Source organism: Hippopotamus amphibius, chromosome 11 (genome assembly GCF_030028045.1).
Source record: "Hippopotamus amphibius kiboko isolate mHipAmp2 chromosome 11, mHipAmp2.hap2, whole genome shotgun sequence".
NCBI lineage: Eukaryota > Metazoa > Chordata > Mammalia > Artiodactyla > Hippopotamidae > Hippopotamus > Hippopotamus amphibius.
Window position 1 is genome coordinate 97,861,341 of NC_080196.1, and position 17,020 is coordinate 97,878,360.

At 41.0% G+C, this 17,020-nt stretch overlaps 1 protein-coding gene across 2 annotated transcripts in view; it reads right to left on the minus strand.

The window, feature by feature from the left end:
* Positions 1–1,915: 1,915 nt before the first annotated feature.
* The window catches only part of FECH (ferrochelatase), a 31,597-nt gene continuing 16,492 nt past the window's right edge, over positions 1,916–17,020 (minus strand). Inside the window, exons 5-11 of one of the 2 annotated variants that reach the window (XM_057699890.1) lie at positions 16,574–16,708; positions 13,839–13,945; positions 9,990–10,088; positions 6,768–6,875; positions 6,192–6,356; positions 4,234–4,293; positions 1,916–3,754 (exon numbers count right to left, since the gene is read on the minus strand). In XM_057699890.1, coding sequence (XP_057555873.1) covers positions 3,620–3,754; positions 4,234–4,293; positions 6,192–6,356; positions 6,768–6,875; positions 9,990–10,088; positions 13,839–13,945; positions 16,574–16,708 — 809 coding nt within the window. In that variant the 3' untranslated portion in view covers positions 1,916–3,619. The remainder of the gene's footprint in view (positions 3,755–4,233; positions 4,294–6,191; positions 6,357–6,767; positions 6,876–9,989; positions 10,089–13,838; positions 13,946–16,573; positions 16,709–17,020) is intronic. The other variant, XM_057699891.1, reaches the window with a different exon arrangement.

Sequence of the window (17,020 nt, forward strand, 5' to 3'; positions counted from 1 at the left end):
ACAGAAGGGCTTTTGCAGGCTGGGTTAAGGGGTTGGAGATGCAGTACCAAGGATGCAGTCAAGGGCTCTAGGCTTACACATCAGCGCGTGGGTACAGGTACCCACAGGTGTTTGTTCTTTTTAATGGCCGCCAGCTTTAAACTCTGCCCTCTGGCTCATACACAAGTTAGTTCCTTGCCCCCGAACCCCCTGCCCCAACCCCAGAATGGAGGCGAGAACACCGCAGAGTTCCTAGAACCGTGATCTAACATGCTACCTACACTCTGGGAAGGGGCAGGTCTTACTGCTGCTCCTGCTTGTTGGTATGGACTCACCCTCATGCTGTAATAATATATTTTGGATAAATACGATGGCATGAGATGGAGCCAGAGACCTCTCTTCTTGCATACCTTCAGTTAGGGCTTCTTGAATTAAATACCCAATTTATGAGAACACACTAGCCGAAGGGAAAAAAACACAGTGACTTTACTCTGAGACTCATCCCACTAACTCAGTGTATTCTCCTCCAAAAGAAATGAAGAAGAAAAGAAAATGAAAAACCTATTTTTAAGATGAGCTGATTACATAAAGGCCCCAATGTAAATTTAATATTGTTAATATAATGTACCTTCTGACAGGCTAGTTTGGACAACTTGGAACAGAAAATCCACTTCCTCCTCGTATCTACATAACCATCATTATCTAAATAATTTCAGCCATGAAGAAGAATGTGACAGAACCCTAGAGAAATGTTACATTCTGTTCATGGGATATAGTCTGAGGTACTCAGGAAAAGTCGTGAGTTTTTACCAGTCAGCATCAACAAGCCATGCACGTACACTTAAAGGGCTTTTAACAATCAGTTTCATTTCTCCTGATATGAAGCAAATTTTGAGTGCAAAAATTTCTTTTAATCTTACAAAGGTAAGTAGTTCTAGAACGCGTATTCTATAGAAGAGTTCCTGCCTCCTGTGCTAACTGTACAGGGATCTGAGCCTTATAATGACTCTGGCAAGCTAAACTGCCTCATCGTCACAGCTCCTGCAAGTTTGCTGTATAAGTTGATTTGTCATTTAAAGACAGATCTGTATAAAAGCGCAGCTTAAAGAAACCACAAGCAGTGCACTGCTAATTACCAGGGCAAACGTTCAGATTTCAGAGTTGACAAATAGGATAAGAATTCTCAAAGACCATTAGCTCTAAAAAGAGCAATTGTTGATTTCGTCCTTCCAAATGCTACCTTCAGGTATGGGCCCTTACCCATCTTTGGTTAATAACAGCCGAAGGTAGCACTTCTTAGAACAACAAATGCCAGGGGCAGTCATCCCCATGATTAAATCCACCTTTGCCTCTCAGTACAAAGGCCAGTCTGGCCCAACTCAGAATCAAAGATGTCATTCCAGACAGCCCAGTCACTGCTGATTCGGAAGCTTCCTTAGCGAGAAGGGGCTTCAGACACCTAGCAAGAGCTCCTGAACTGGAGTTTCCCACATCTCTAAAATAACACACATTCAACTCTAACGCAGTCAAAGAGGGAGAAGGGTTGCCGGCATAACCAGCCTTCCAGCGCCAACCCAGAGTTCCCTTCACTACGGGACAGTCGCTCAAGGTCTACCTTGAACCTAGTCCCCCCAAAGCGGGTGGAAACAAAAGAGGAAAATTCTAAACAACTCTCTATGCCTTGTACCCTCTTCTGGAAACACAATCTACTAATAGGAAAGCCAATTTGGGAAAAAAAAATGTAGACGCTACTCAAATCTCAGAGCCGTTATCAGTGTAGGAAAACTATTAACTAATATGGATGGCATGTTTCTTTTCTTGTATTACCAAGTAAATTCCTCTTATTTAATAATTTTGATTATTAATGAATTTTGGATTACTTTTGATTTAACAGAGAGAATGAATCAAACTGGTAAAACCTTAATGATATCATAATATTTATTAATATAGTAAATCCTGAATACAGAAGATCTGTGACTCCACTAATACTTTCTCTGGCTTTAAAAAAAAAATCAAAGAAACGCTCTTTTGAAAAACAAAGTTGTAAGGCTTAAAGGAAGGAGAAAGTAATTATTACCAATTCACTATGGATCCATCAGATTTTTAAAATTCATTTACAACCAGGTACACAGAAGATCCAATTCTGATCCTACATTATTTCTACGTTTTAGAACACCTTTTCACTCACAAAGTCAAGGTTACAATGGCATCAAAAATATCCACAGGAAAAGACTAACATGAAATACAATAATTAATAGTTGTATTAAAGTGGCTATTTTCCTTTTCTCTATTTTCTAAATTTCCTATAGCATGGTTATATAATTTTTATAATAAAAATTGTAAACTAAGAAAGAATTTGAGGTTACAAAACGTAGTTGACTTTACAAAATAAATCTTCAAACAAATATTCGGAAAGGTGTCTTCAACCAAGATGAAGAAGATGCTCATTGGAAAGGTCGGGGGCGGGGCTTTGAACACGAAGCCCTTCATTAGCATTTCTGGCTTCCGGCTTTGTTGCCTGGGAGACAAGAAGCAGCCGGAGCCCCCTCCCCTGAGGCACCATTGATTCCCACCAAGGCGGGGATGACAAATGCAGGATTGCTACACATTTATCAGCCCTGTGTTCCCCGGGGAATCTCAAAGCACTTTTGGAACCTACACTTGATTTGGTTTGAAGGTGAGGAGAGTGAGGTTCACACACAGGACCAAAATGACCCATTAATAGCGATATCACTGGCAAGAGCAGCCACTGTAGGAACCACATCACTGGACCAGCAGTCTGTAACCCACAGGCTGAGGGAAAGATTAGGTACCCTGTTTCCAAATGATATTTCATTTACTCAGCTATGTTCACTTCAAAAAACAAGTATGGGTGGTTTTTTTAAAATTAATTAATTAATTTATTTTATTGGCTGTGTTGGGTCTTTTTTGCTGTGCCCAGGCTTTCTTTCTAGTTGCAGTGAGCGGGGGCTACTCTTCATTGTGGTGCGCGGGCTGCTCATTGCCGTGGCTTCTCTTGTTCCAGAGCACAAGCTCTAGGCGTGTGGGCTTCAGCAGCTGCAGCACATGGGCTCAATAATTGTGGCTCACGGGCTCTAGAGCGCAGGCTCAATAGCTGTGGCGCACGGGTTTAGTTGCCCCACGGCATGTGGGATCTTCCTGAAGCAGGGATCAAACCCGTGTCCCCTGCATTAGCAGGTGGATTCTCAACCACTGCGCCACCTAGGAAGCCCAACAAGTATGAGATTTTAAACAGATCTCACTCACCCTGAAAGCCCACAGAGGGGACTCTCTGTACCCTTGCAGGGTTTTTTGGGACAATAAAACCAAACTTGGTATTTTAAAAAAATGTGTGCATTTCACAAGATACATTTTTAAAACTCCTTTTTAAAATAGCCTAGTGGCAATTCCAAACTAGTAACTTAACCCAAAGAAGGGGACTATAAATGCTTACTGTATTGGTCTATAAAAATAGCCCGCATTAAGGATTTCAGGGTCCATTCCTCAAGAAAGCATACAATTTGTGGCCAAAGGCCCACACCAATGTAACTTCCTCCCTAGTTGCTAAATACAGCCTCCTCCACCTCAGAGGTGTCTGGAGGCCGGGCATCTGCCGAATCCCAGCAGCGCTCTGGCAGGGTCACGGCTGCTGGCTGGTGAAGAAGGATTTGGTCTCCCTGCAGATGGGATTCACGCAGAGCGGACAGCTCAGGGTCAGCTGCGTGGAGCAGCGCTCGTTGGACTGGATGTGCGAGTGCACCAAGTCGGCCAGGGCCTGGAGGACGGACACAAGAAGGACAGACCCATCAGAAGCAGAGCGGCGGCTGCTCCCCACACCTCCCCCACCCCACCCCCATCTGCCCAGAGAAGCACTATGGCGTGAGGTTTCTTTTCATCCGAATTATGAAACCTTTGAACCCAGTTCTATAAGGTCTTCCTTTCTTAAGAATTCTTGGCTTAGATAAAAGTTGAAAATACAGGTTTTAAAAAATGAAATCCCCTTACCCCAACTGCTGAAACTTGTCTCTGAAAGGCAGATTTTAAATTAGACATAGTGAGAGGTGGGTAGAAATAAGAAAACGGGGGCTCTCTAAGGGAGAAAAGAGTTGAGAGTATAAGGAATTCGATTTTATTTTTGTAATTAATTGTAACTCAAAATGTTCTAATATATGAGAAAACCAATATTCTGTAAGAGTTTCTCAGAGGACTGCTCTCCGACATGTTCTACTAAAATGGTTGTAACACTAGAGATACCTTCGAGAACAGTGGATTTCCATTAAGAGATTCTGCTCTTCTGATGTTTTCAACTCCACACTGAATCAAATGAGAAAAGGGAGAAAAAACACATACACATCTTATTTTCCCTTTTTTTTTTTAAGAAACTGACGGTTACGAAAAGTAAAATAAACACACACACACAGATACAAACACAACTCAAAGTTTTAGTACCAAAGTGTTCCCAGACTACCCAGAAATGAAAAACCATCCCAGGACCAAACACAGGTGTTGATTTTTACCTCTTTATCATAAAATTGCTCTTCAATTTCTATTCCTTCCCTCATCCCATTACCTTTCCATGGGTGCTTTGTTTCCAAACCATTTTTGAGGTTTGTATCTGATAGAATACTCAAGTAATTTAAATCTGCTTACCACTCTTTTTTCAGTCTATCTTTCTAATACATATTTTACAGACCCTACCTAAGCAGAACATTGCTTTAATGACTTAAATTTTTACACATGTTTTGTTTCCAAGTGCCAAAAGAGGTAAATTAATTTAATGTATATTGAAACTAGATTGGATCCAATATGCAGACCTGGGTTTTTAAATATATTCTTACCTAGAAAAATCTAAATTAAAAACCTAAGGACTGTTTCACAACCATCCCTGCTCCCCTCTCCAAAAATATCCACTTGATTCCAGCTAATTATCCCCCAAATAACTGTGAAATATCTAATGATTATTTACTCAGGTAGCTAAGATCTTCTCCTTTCCCTTTCTGAAATGCTGATGGCTTTTCAGTTGCTTTATCTTTTAAGTTAGAAGACTGGAAAGGGGGAAATGGTGAGATTCAGCAAATACATAGTTCTCAACTTAAAAAGAGATCGATCATATTCCAAAACTTCATGTAGAAGTAACAGCAGGATACTTCATGTAGAAGTAACAGCAGAAGTAACACCAGTTGGTCAGTGTTCTCAAATACTGTTGTTTGTTTTTTGGCCACACCATCAACCAGGGATCGAACCCATGCCCCTGAAGTAGAAGTGCAGAGTCTTAACCACTGGACCACTGGGGAAGTCCCAAGTGTTCTCGAACACTGTTGATGGGAGAGTTAAAGGATATATTTCTGTAGGACAATCCAATAAAATCTGTATCAACATTTACATTCCATTTCTAGGAATTACTTCTAAGAAAATAATTGGAAAAAGAAAAAAGAAAATCATGTTTATTACAGAGCAGTTTATGAAAGCAAAAATTTAGGAATACCTTAAGTGTATACTAATCAAGGATTTGTTAAAAAAAATAATTATATAGATATAACTGTATTTATATATTTGGGCCCATAATATATTTTTAAGAGGAAAAAAAATGTTACAAAAACAGTATGAATAAAATACCATCCATCTTACATCACAAGACACTCAGGATGGTATCTGTTATTCCAATAATCAGACTGATCACAACATAGTCGCAAACAGCTAATTAAGTGAGTGCATAAAAGAGGTCAAGGAAGTTACACACACTGTGCCAGTGTTCACTCCATGCCCTTCTCTAAAATGGCGATGACTCCTACGTGCCTCAAAACCCAACCAGAAGCAGCGTAACAGCCCGAGCAAAGGACACTATTAGGTGAAGAAGAGGAATTACAGAACAATAAAATTCTTTTCCTCCAAACTGGTGAGAAGTATAATTATTTTTTTCTTAAGGAAATGTAGTTTTTATTACTTTCAAAGAGTACAGGAACTCAAACTACACAAAGCGCTGTTGCCCTCAGTGATCCCTGGGCTACCCAGTTTCAAAAAGGCACAAAAGTGCTTTCCCCTGCGAACACGCAATTAAGTTGATGTGTTCAGATCAGTATTACTCAGAGCGATGAGGCCGCAGTACATGCAGACATACATACTGAACAATATTTTTGAACGATACAATTAGATCACTGCAGAGAGAGTTTCCTTTTAAAACAAATCACAATGGGATTAATACCCACGCTTACCTCATTGGCTAGAACCTGAGAGTACTCGATGTCCAGTTCATACAGTGTTTCAATGTGATCGCTGGTAAATGCTATCGGAACCAAAAGGATATTCTTCCTCCCCCTCTCACAAAGCCCTTTGATGGCCTCGTCTGTCAGTGGGCCCAGCCAGGGCATCGGGCCAACCTATGAGAAAGCAGGATCGATGCACACAGGGACTCACGTCTCACCACAGCCCACTGCCCTGGACACACACACATCACACTGTAAGAGTGAGGGCCATGCTTCACACCTGCTCTAAGGGGTTTTGGTATTTCTATGTTAAGCTTGAATCCTTCTCGAAGTTGGCAAAATATAAAAAGTAACAATTTCTGTGATTACAACTAAAAATAATCTATTGTTTCAATGGAATCAATGGAATTCCACTAGTCACTTGATTTCCCCTCCGTCTTATTTGCTTGCAGAGTTCCTTATGCTCATGTGAGCAGCCAGGTTCTGCCTACCTGAAAGGGCCAAATCGAATCATTTTATAACTAAGTCCTAAACCAGACATCCTCAAAAGAGCCAGCCGCCTGCAGATGTGTGGAAGCCGCCTACCTTGGACTGCCAGACCAGTCTGTAAGGGTTGGAGTAACCCAGCTTATCCATGACTCTCTGGACAGTGGCGCCCACCTCCTGAGGATAGGGGTCCCCTCTGTTGACCACCTGCAGCAGAGACACGGGTGTTCAGTTGCCAACACGGTGAAGGGTTCTGAGAGCCTCTGGCTGTGCAGTGAGGTGGTGTGAGCCCTGGTCCGGAGGCCGCCCTTGTCTTCTGCACTAACAACCATGCCGTCTGAGCTCAATGAGCAACTTCCTTGGATCAATTTCATTGGCCAAAGGAGAGCACTGTACTCAATCATCTCTAAGGTCCCTGGGAATACGTCAAATTCTATGTCCATGGGAGACTGACAACGTATGACAGCAGAGCAGAGGATGGGTTTCTTCAATCCCTCACCTGAAATAGGGAAAATGAGACAGAAAACCTGGGAAGGAAGAGGTAGTATGGGATGGGCCTTCACTCTTGGTAGTCACCTGAGGGGCTTATTTTATTATTTTATTTTATTTTTATTTTTGGCTGTGCTGCACAGCTTGCGGGATTTCAGTTCCCTGACCAGGGATTGAACCTGGGCCATGGCAGTGAAAGCCCGGAATCCTAACTACTAGGCCACCAGGGAGCTCCCTGATTTTAGAAATGGAATTGATAGAGTGCTGTACGGATGGTGTATAGAACTACTGCGCCTGTGGGGACCAGGTGGGAAAAAGGGGTTAACACAAGTGGAATAAGAGAAAGCAGCAGCACACGGGTTCAGACTCCAGGCTCCTCGAGAGCATGGCCTGTGCCTCCTGATCCCTTCTCCCCGCTCTGCCCACAACGGCAGACCACAGCACCGCTTTGGACACAACGTCTGTCAACGCTACTCGCAGTCAGGACAGCTTGCTCGCACCTGTGAAAGTGTTCGGTAGAAATTTTATCTTTACTGCTTTTAATATTTAGTTGTGTGATAACTCCCTAACCCCCTTATCCTGGCTTATTCCTTCCCATAACACTCTTACCTCCTAATATTCCAGACTGTCTTCTTACGTATTATGTTTATTATCTGTCCTCCTTCCCCCATTCTCTAGAGGCAGAGATTTTTGTCAATTTTGTTCATTCCCATATCTTATGATAGAGGGTAGAACAGTGCCTGGAATATAGGATGTGTTCAGTAAACACTGTTGAAATAAAACAATGAACCATTTTATGACATTACTAAAAGTTAGTTTGCCGTTAGAGACATAAATGTAGGAGGAATGAGGGAAATATAAAGTCATCATTAGAACAGCACAGAAATATCCACTGATGGAGGCTAAAATGAATGGGCAAAAGTCTAAGGAACAAAAAGATATGTGTACAGTCTTAAAGTAGCCTGCCTAAGATATTTTTAATTACAGAGAGAAAAAGTGACTTTATAATGGACAAATCCAGAAGACACCCCAGAGACAAAGGACCAGGGATCACATCATGAGCAGTAAGACATATTGCCCGCATGTTCCCCCGATATGATGCACTGAGAAGGACAGACCACCCTGGGGGGTATTCTTCCTGCTAACACATGACCTCAGTCTAATCGTGAGAAAATACCCAACCAATCCAAATGGAGGAGCATGCTACAAAATAACTAACATTCTACTAAAATCACTCTTTGAAAATATCAAGGTCACAAAAGACAAGGAAAGGATGAGGCACTGTCACAGATTGGAGGGTCCTGAGGAGACATGACAAGTAAGTGCCATGTAAGACCCTGGAACAGAAAAGGCACAACTGAGGAAGAAGTGGTGAGATCCGAGGAAAGCCTTTTGGTAACAGCACTGCACCACCCTTTGGTCCTTAGTTGTGATCACTGGACTGTGGTTATGTGAGATGTCAACATTAGGAGAAGCTGAGGGAACGCTATACATTTTTAAAAAGTCAATTAAGGGGGAGAAGTCATTAGAAGCAAATGTAGGGGAAAAGAAGAGCTTGCAAGAACAGTTTGTTTGCTTGACAATCCCTCCTTCTTCCCTACCCCACCCTTATCCTCCCAAGACCCTGGGCAGCAAAACAAAACAAAACAAAACAAAAACAAACCTGAAAGCAGCATGCTTAGTCCCTGAGGGGAAGAAGGGGAAGTGAGGTGAGAGATGAGAGGAGAGAAGGCAGCACCTGGAATCTATCACATACAAAAACGTGTTTTCTCTTTTCCCAGCTTGAGAGCTTCCCTTCTGGCACTTCAGACATGGCTTCATCACACACAGGACAGTTATAAAAAGGATGAGAGAGGCGTAAGAGGATGGACTTGTGAAGAGGATTTGCATTGTACCAGAAAAGAGAATAGGCAGGCTCCCAGAAGAGAGAAATTTCTCTCCAGAGCTACCTACTGCTGAACCAGACACCTCCTAGGTGAGATGGAGGAGAGAAAAGCTGCAAAGGGTCCGCTGCTGGTGACCACCAGGTGGCAGCACAGATCAGTTAGAAGAGTGGCCCCAGACAGGCCCCTTGGGTTAACTCCATTAACCCTGAAGTTAAAACCTTAATAACACCTGAGAAAATGTAATTCTCTACCTCTCCAGCTTCGAAAGCAAGGTTTTTAGGACACAATGCTGGTTCTGAGCTGATGAAACTGGCTGCTTATCCCAAGCGCTTCTGTATATCATACGTACACCAGCTCCATTATTCTTATCTCCAAAAATGCAACAGCTATGGCACAGGTGGGGTATTTTAATGAACACCCAGTGTAATGTGAGAAACTCAGGAGCAACCAGATCATAATTTGATATGCTCTATATTCACTGGCCAAAATGTGCTCCCTAGACTTGGCAAACTAAAAACTAATCACTTCCTGGAATTCAAACAGCCCCGTCAAGACTTGAGGACAAAGAATGAGGTTGAGAGCGTTCGGTCTAAATGTGGAGGTCCTACAATCCAACACCCTGAAACCTCAGGCTGAGCTCCTTCAACAGGGCAGGCAAAAGCAGTCTTCTTTTAACTGTCCCACTTATTAAAAATTCTTATATAGGAATATATCTTCAAGTTATCATTTTAAAGGGACTATTAAGACAATATCTATTCACAATATTATATAGTCTGAATGAATTGTTACTAAATTTCAAGAAATGCGCCTAAAATTAGCATCCAGTTCAGTTTGAGATTTTAGAGTTCCTCCTTGCACTGGGCTTAGGCCGAATGGAAGCTGGGTCCACGCCACACATTTGGAAATCCTCTACCACGGGGTCATCCAACAAAATGTTCTTACTTACAGACATTGGCAGTGAGTGAGCAGAAAAAAGAATGACCACCTCGCGTCTTTTCTCAAGTGGAAAGTGGTCCAGTTCTTTCAGAATGTGGTCGGCAAAGCACTGTGGGAACAGCAAGAAAGGGGGATAAGGAGGGAGTGGGAATAAAGACATGGAAGGAAAAGAAAATACTTTTTAAATAAGAGCAACACCAAAAATCTCAGAGAAGCCCTCAAACGTCAGAACTGTCTGTGAAAAACTGAGAACTGTACAGTGCCTCTCACTAAGGTTCATCATCAGAATGGCTCATAACGGTTTCAGGGGCCTGGGGAATTTGATGGGAAACTTCTAAAGCTCGCTAATGGCTCACTGAAAATGAACGCTCTGGATCTGCTTCCCCTGGGGAGGCATGGGGCACACTTCCAGATGGAAAGGAAACACAGATGGGAAGGAGAAGTTGTTTTAAGACCTCTCATTTGCTCGGTTAGCAGGAAAACAGCTTACAGGGTCTTTCTAAATCTTTAGTTTGGCTTTCGGGCATATCACATTAAAACACATTAGACAGAAATAACAGAGGAATAAGAAAGTATGATTCTATTTTTATGACCTTTTCCTCACTGAGTCAATCTTCATAACGACCGTCAAAACAACAGATGAGAGCTTGTACAACTCATTAAATACACGGAGCAGGGAGTCAAGGCCGACTGGGGGGCCTGTGCAGCCCATTCAGTCCCATCTGCGGAACCTGGGCCAGAACGCAGCTCCCGCTCCTCCCCACATCTCTGTCCACCAGACCAGTTAATCCCCTTCCTTAGCTGGCACGTCCCGAGTCACATCAACAGGTGCTGAAATACCAGATCTGAAGAGGCTTTCTTTCATCTCCCTCTTTAATCATTCTGTCATAAAGCAAATGCTACAAAGGACATTTAATGGGTCAATTGACAAAACTGGAATACAGACGTAGATTAGATAGATTTAAGTATCAATGTTCAATTCGTGAAGTTGAATATTGTATCATTGTTATGGAAAAGAATATCCCTGCTGTTTAGGTGTAAAGGGTGGTTTTACATGTCTCTGTGTGTGTGCGTGCGTGTGTGTGTGTGTGTGTGTGTGTGTCTGTATAACATTCTCAAACGGTTCAGGAAAAAAATTATGTATACGCAGACACACAGACACATGCATACACACACAGCATGCAAACGATAAAGCAAGTGGGATAAATGTTATTAATACGCGAATCTAAACAAAGAAATGAGTTCCTCATATACGATTCTTAGTCTTGTAACTTTTCCACATGCTTGAAATTATTTCCAAATAAAAAGGTTTTTAAAACATTGTTTAAAAAAATTATAAAGGACAACTTACCAGAACTGTGTAAATTTGTACTTGTTGGCATTTTGGTATATCAGTGGTTAATATTATAGGATGCACAAATTATTCCCTAATAAATATTGGGATATTATTAATCTTTCCAGAACCCTCAAAATTTGACAAATTAATGCTCCAAGGCACAAAACGGTGCCTAGAGAGTGAGCTCCCTTTTCAAAATTTATAATTTACCTACAGAGTCAATGTGATAGGATTAGATACAGACAAAACAATATTTTCTGGTGGTCTTTGCAGTGTTTGGAGATTAAGGATGCTCAGAAAAGACTGTTTGTACAAAAGCCTAGATAAGGAGTCCCAGTGCAAAGTTTACATAGGAGCCTGGAACTTACATTTACTCCAAATATTCCGACAGCTAGATAACAGTACTAAAATGACTATTTTGAGTAATTACTACCTATAATAAGCATTGATAGAAACGTAGCCTAAAAACAGAAATTTTAGTTTCAGGTTTTATTTTTAGTTTTTATTTAGTTTGGGTTTTTTTCTAGTTCTGCTAGATATCAAACCTCCTTCTCGTGTAATCTACGTAATACTAATAAAAGTCTAATCATCAATTTTTGTATCCTCAAAATTTTAGTATTTTTTCCTTTTATCATCTTGCATAACTGCGAGTAGAAACACAATTTGTTATGGCTTACAACAGACTCTAAGCCTTCGTTGAAACTGAGGTACCATGGGCGAGCCAAAGCGTTCCTGAAATCACCTAAAATCCATCTGCGGTATTTTCTGTGTGCAATCCCTCCGCAGAATGAAAGAGGCAGGCAGCTCTCAGAGCCTTCAATCACACCATCCAGGAGCGCAGATAAATGCCTCTAACATTCCCTTTCATTTTATGAAGGGAGACTTCCTCAGTGAAGAGCCCTTTCCATCTTTCTGCTTCCCCCCTTTTCAAAGGACTGAATTTTAATGCAAATCTAATTACTCACTCGATCAGGGCAGGCAGATGCTGTGCAGATCCCTCGGTTCTCTGCTGCCACATGTCAGTGCTGACCTGAACCCCCCCCCACCCCCCGCCTCGTTTCCAATCACAGGCTTCCAAGAGCAGAACTGGCAGGCCAGGCTGGGGCTTCAGGCGGTCTGGACTGAACCCAGCAAAGAGCAAACCAGGGGGGGACACCACACCGAGACCAAAACTACACCCACCCCTGAGGGAAGGCGCCTTCTTTTCACTTTGCACTTTGTACTTAAAACTGGATTTCAACCTAATGTTAACCCTTGACAGCACCTATGGGCCTAAGGAAAACATGGTCTGCTGAGGGGCAAACCAGCCAGCTTTTAACGATGTCTACCACCATCTAGTGGTTACAGATTTTAAGTGACTCCAGGCTTCAAAAAAGTGTGAAGCTGGTATTTTGCCAGAGAAAGTCAGAGGAATGAAACATAAACTGGATGAAATCTACATCACTTAGTATTTCTTCTACCTAAACTAACTCAAAGGTACAAACTTCCACCAACAGAACAGAATAATATTTATATGATAAAGGACAATAACTAGTAGTACTCTCATATTCAAAAGGCAAAAACATATATAATAACAGCAATTCAAAGCTTTAGAATTGTAGTTTTAACTTTCTCCTAAAATCAAACTCTATTACTATAAATATTATAAATATGAACTGTATATGAGAAATTCGAAATTTCTTTTAACATATGAAACTTTCTCAACTGAAATGTTAAATTTATTCTGTCTCAGAACATGTAGATATATTACCTTTATTTTAAATTTATTTATTTATTTATTTATTTTATTGGCTGTGTTGGGTCTTCTTTGCTGTGCGCGGGCTTTCTTTTTAGTTGCGGTGAGTGGGGGCTACTCTTCATTGTGGTATGCGGGCTCCTCATTGCCATGGCTTCTCTTGTTGCGGAGCACGGGCTCTAGGCATGTGGGCTTCAGTAGTTGCAGCACATGGGCTCAATAGTTGTGGCTCACGGGCTCTAAAGCGCAGGCTCAGTAGTTGTGACCCGCGGGCTTAGTTGCTCCACGGCATGTCGGATCTTCCTGGAGCAGGGATCGAACCTGTGTCCCCTGCATTGGCAGGTGGATTCTCAACCACTGCGCCACCTAGGAAGCCCTATATTACCTTTAAAATGTTTAAATCTTTTGATATTTTAAAGGATTTAGAAAATAGAGGATCTGTTTCTCAGTTATTCAATCTATGAATGGAGATTAGATGAAACACCTTACATCATCTTTTTCTTTCCTTGCATAATCTTTAACGTTCTTTTGGTCACTGTGAAACACAAAACTCAAAACATAATTCTACTCTGGTCTGTAACTAATACTATTAATCTGAAGAAAGAAAAGAGTTTACCCTTTAATCTTTCAATTTACTTTCTCCTGTGGTAATAAATCAAGACTCTAATACCTTTTCTTAAATCCCTAACACACAATTTAAATAAGAAAACAGCAAGACTCAGGACACCCACGTACCAGGACCCACACCAGAAGGTGGGGTACCGGACAGCTGGCAGTGGCTGGCTTACCTGAATAAGGAGGGGGTGTGTGGGCCACCTGTCAATCGTGCTCCACTTCATCGTGGGCTTCTTGCCCACTTCATTATAGTATCTGTAAATGGCATTTAAGCTGCTGCCTGAAATATACAGGGGTCACTTAGTACACACATGTGGATTATGGTGAAAATAAAAAACAAACTATTAAAGGCAGTAATTTTAAGTTCAAAGTAAGTAACTTCTGCACTGAATCAGTCTAATTATAATCTTTTCAATACTCTAAAATGCAAATAGATTTAACTACTCTGCAAATGAAGGTCACTAAAAAGTAATCAATTTCAACAGCCTTTCAAAGAGTATTGAGGCCACTTCTCTAGAGAAGCACAATGGTGGAGGATTTATGAAATATAAGCAGTCGTTATTTGCAAGGACCAAGTCTTACAATCGAAAGCATGTTAAAATTTTTTCCCATTATGAAAGTAATCAACCCGTTTACAGAAAATGTAGGGGATGGCAAAGAAAGGAAAAAAGAAACTGGCCATGACCCCAGAATGCTAATATAGTCATTGTTTTATTCTAAGGTAATTCTGTCCAATTATTTTTCTGTACGGCTGTTTTGTTTTACAAAGTCATGATTTTAGTAAATGTGCAATTTCGTATCCTGAGTATTTAGGGCATTTTTACTTAGTATTATGAGATGAATATTTTCCATATTACAATAAAAGCTGTACAGCCATCCTTTTTATTGGCTTGTTTGATAAGAAGACCGGCTTGTTTGATAAGAAGACCAGCTTATTAAGGTTTCTAAGCGCATTCTCTACTTTTACCTGCTTTATAAAATTATCATCCTTCTCTAGAATAAGTTAAATGGATACTAAATCTTTATAGGTAATCTAACAAAATTTGTATTTCTAAGCAAGCGATGGAAGTCATGAAAATTCAAAGACTGAAGGAAAGCAGATGGTGCCAACCCAGTGCAACTGCTTTCCTGGCCTAGAGAAGCTGGCACTGGAGCCAAGCCTTAATCCTATGAAACTAACCCCAACGTGGGGCCTCCTCCTCAATCTTCACACGGGGTAAATGCTCCAAAACACTGCCATGCTTCCCAACACCACTGGTTTCTCTATGAGAGCTATTCATCAGTTAAGTCTCCAGATTAAAATGCTAGCCAGGACAAAGCCATATTTAAACCACATGTACTCTCAGGCTAAGACTCAATTTTCAAAAAAATTAATTGAGCTTCATTTTTCTGAGCAGAATACAGTGAGTCAGATAAATCCAAACTGAGGCCATTCCAGGTTCAAAAACCATCTCTCCAGAAATCACAAAGTAGTCACCATCATCTTCACATTGCAAACCACATTTCATAGGTAAATGTCATTTTCAAATGTTCAAAAGGACTTCTGGAAAATACAGCAGGTCTTTTGGATTACTCAGAAACATTTGATGAACTACCAAAAGTAGTAAGTAAGGGGAAAGCATAACTAAAAAAATTGTCTGATTAAAAAAAGTGATTGATACATAGAATATACTGGTGCAGCCACAGCATGTGTCCAAATAAAACAACAGATAAAGGACGCTCTAGTGGCCTCAGAGAATGAACGTGCTTCCCAAAGGCTTTCAAATCACTGAAGTGCAGACGTACCTGCCCTTACAGTGGATGTACTAGGGAAAAACGGCACAGACACTGACGTTTTAAACATACTGGCAGAGCCAGCTGTGAAATGAAATCCTAGTCAATCCTTTGTCAAATAAATAACCATCTTCTTAACTTGTTTAATTTTGAGGGTAGACATTTACATGTTTGAGGTATATTTTTTAAAGCCAGGAGAAAGCATAGCTTAGAAATTTACAAAATCTGATTTATTCTCCAATAACGTTACCAGACAATTTAAAGTTATTGAGGTATATGTCCAAAAGAAATCACCATTCAAACTCTTGAGGGTGTTGAGAGCTCAGGCATTTTCACAGGTGCTCTGAATAAATATTTAAGGCACATACCAGGCTTTCAAGATTTCTTCTAGTAGCCTTTTGTTTTCTCCTTATAGTTACAGAAATAATATGCACTATTGTCCAAAAGCAATTTGGGAGTAAAAATGTGCTCATCCCAAACTTTGAAAAAGGATGCAAATAAATGTGTTTGTGGGTGACAGTAGAAGGCTTGTCTCTACCTAACGATACAGAGATTGGCAAAACAGATTGTTCTCCAGCTCCAATTAAATACACAGGAAACAGCACCTAATAGCATTTCCCCACATCCAGAACACTGAGAGAAGTTTGCAAAGGAAATCTTAGACTGGGCTTTGGTTAAACCAGGAACCAACCCACAACCACAGCAGAACCAAAATACATACCAGTATTTCCAACGTTATATGCACACCTCTGCTTGCAAGATGGAAACAACTAACACCTTTGCTACATTAATAAGAATATTAGGGTAGCCATAAAAATAAAGTTTATTACACAAACATAGAAAGTGGCTTAAGGTTCATTACTGATCCATTACACAGCTGCATTAAAGCACTGAACACAGGAAGCCACTGCCTTTCACCCACCATTTGTAATTCTCAGGCAACTGGCTAATAACTCAAGGGACAGATGAACCATGAGATTTCAAATGGACTGAGCTGAACTCTCACGTTTAAAACAGACAGGCTGGATTTGCCATTCAAATCGAAAATGATTTATCCTTTCCTTCCGCGCTCAGCCTCCCTGGTTATTTTTGCCAGGGCCAGACCCACCCTCCCACTGTCGGAGAGAAGCCTCACCTGTGGTAGAGCAGCTGTACTGCGGATACTGTGTGAAAGCAATCGCCCGTTCCAGGCCATCTCTCTCCATCTCTTCAATTGCTTCTTCTGTTAACGGGTGGACGTACCGGAATCCAATATAGTATTTGTGAGGGGCTATTAGGAAGCATGTGTGGAAAGGAGAAAGTATTCATCTTGATATAGATTCCAAATATAATGCAGTGCCCAGAACAAAGAACAGTTAACCTAATTTCCTATGATGCTTATAATATGGGCAAGTTTAGAATATTCCTTGGATCTTCTCCAGTCTTCCGCTAGTATACGGATTTTTAATCCCTATTTTCTGTAATCAACCTCCCCCTTCACACACACACCTTTATTTAGCACATGGTTTTTCAAACTTGAGCTTCTGTGCCTTATTCTCTGCTCTTGGCTGAGATAAGAGAGACTCAAGTGCAGGGAGGAAAG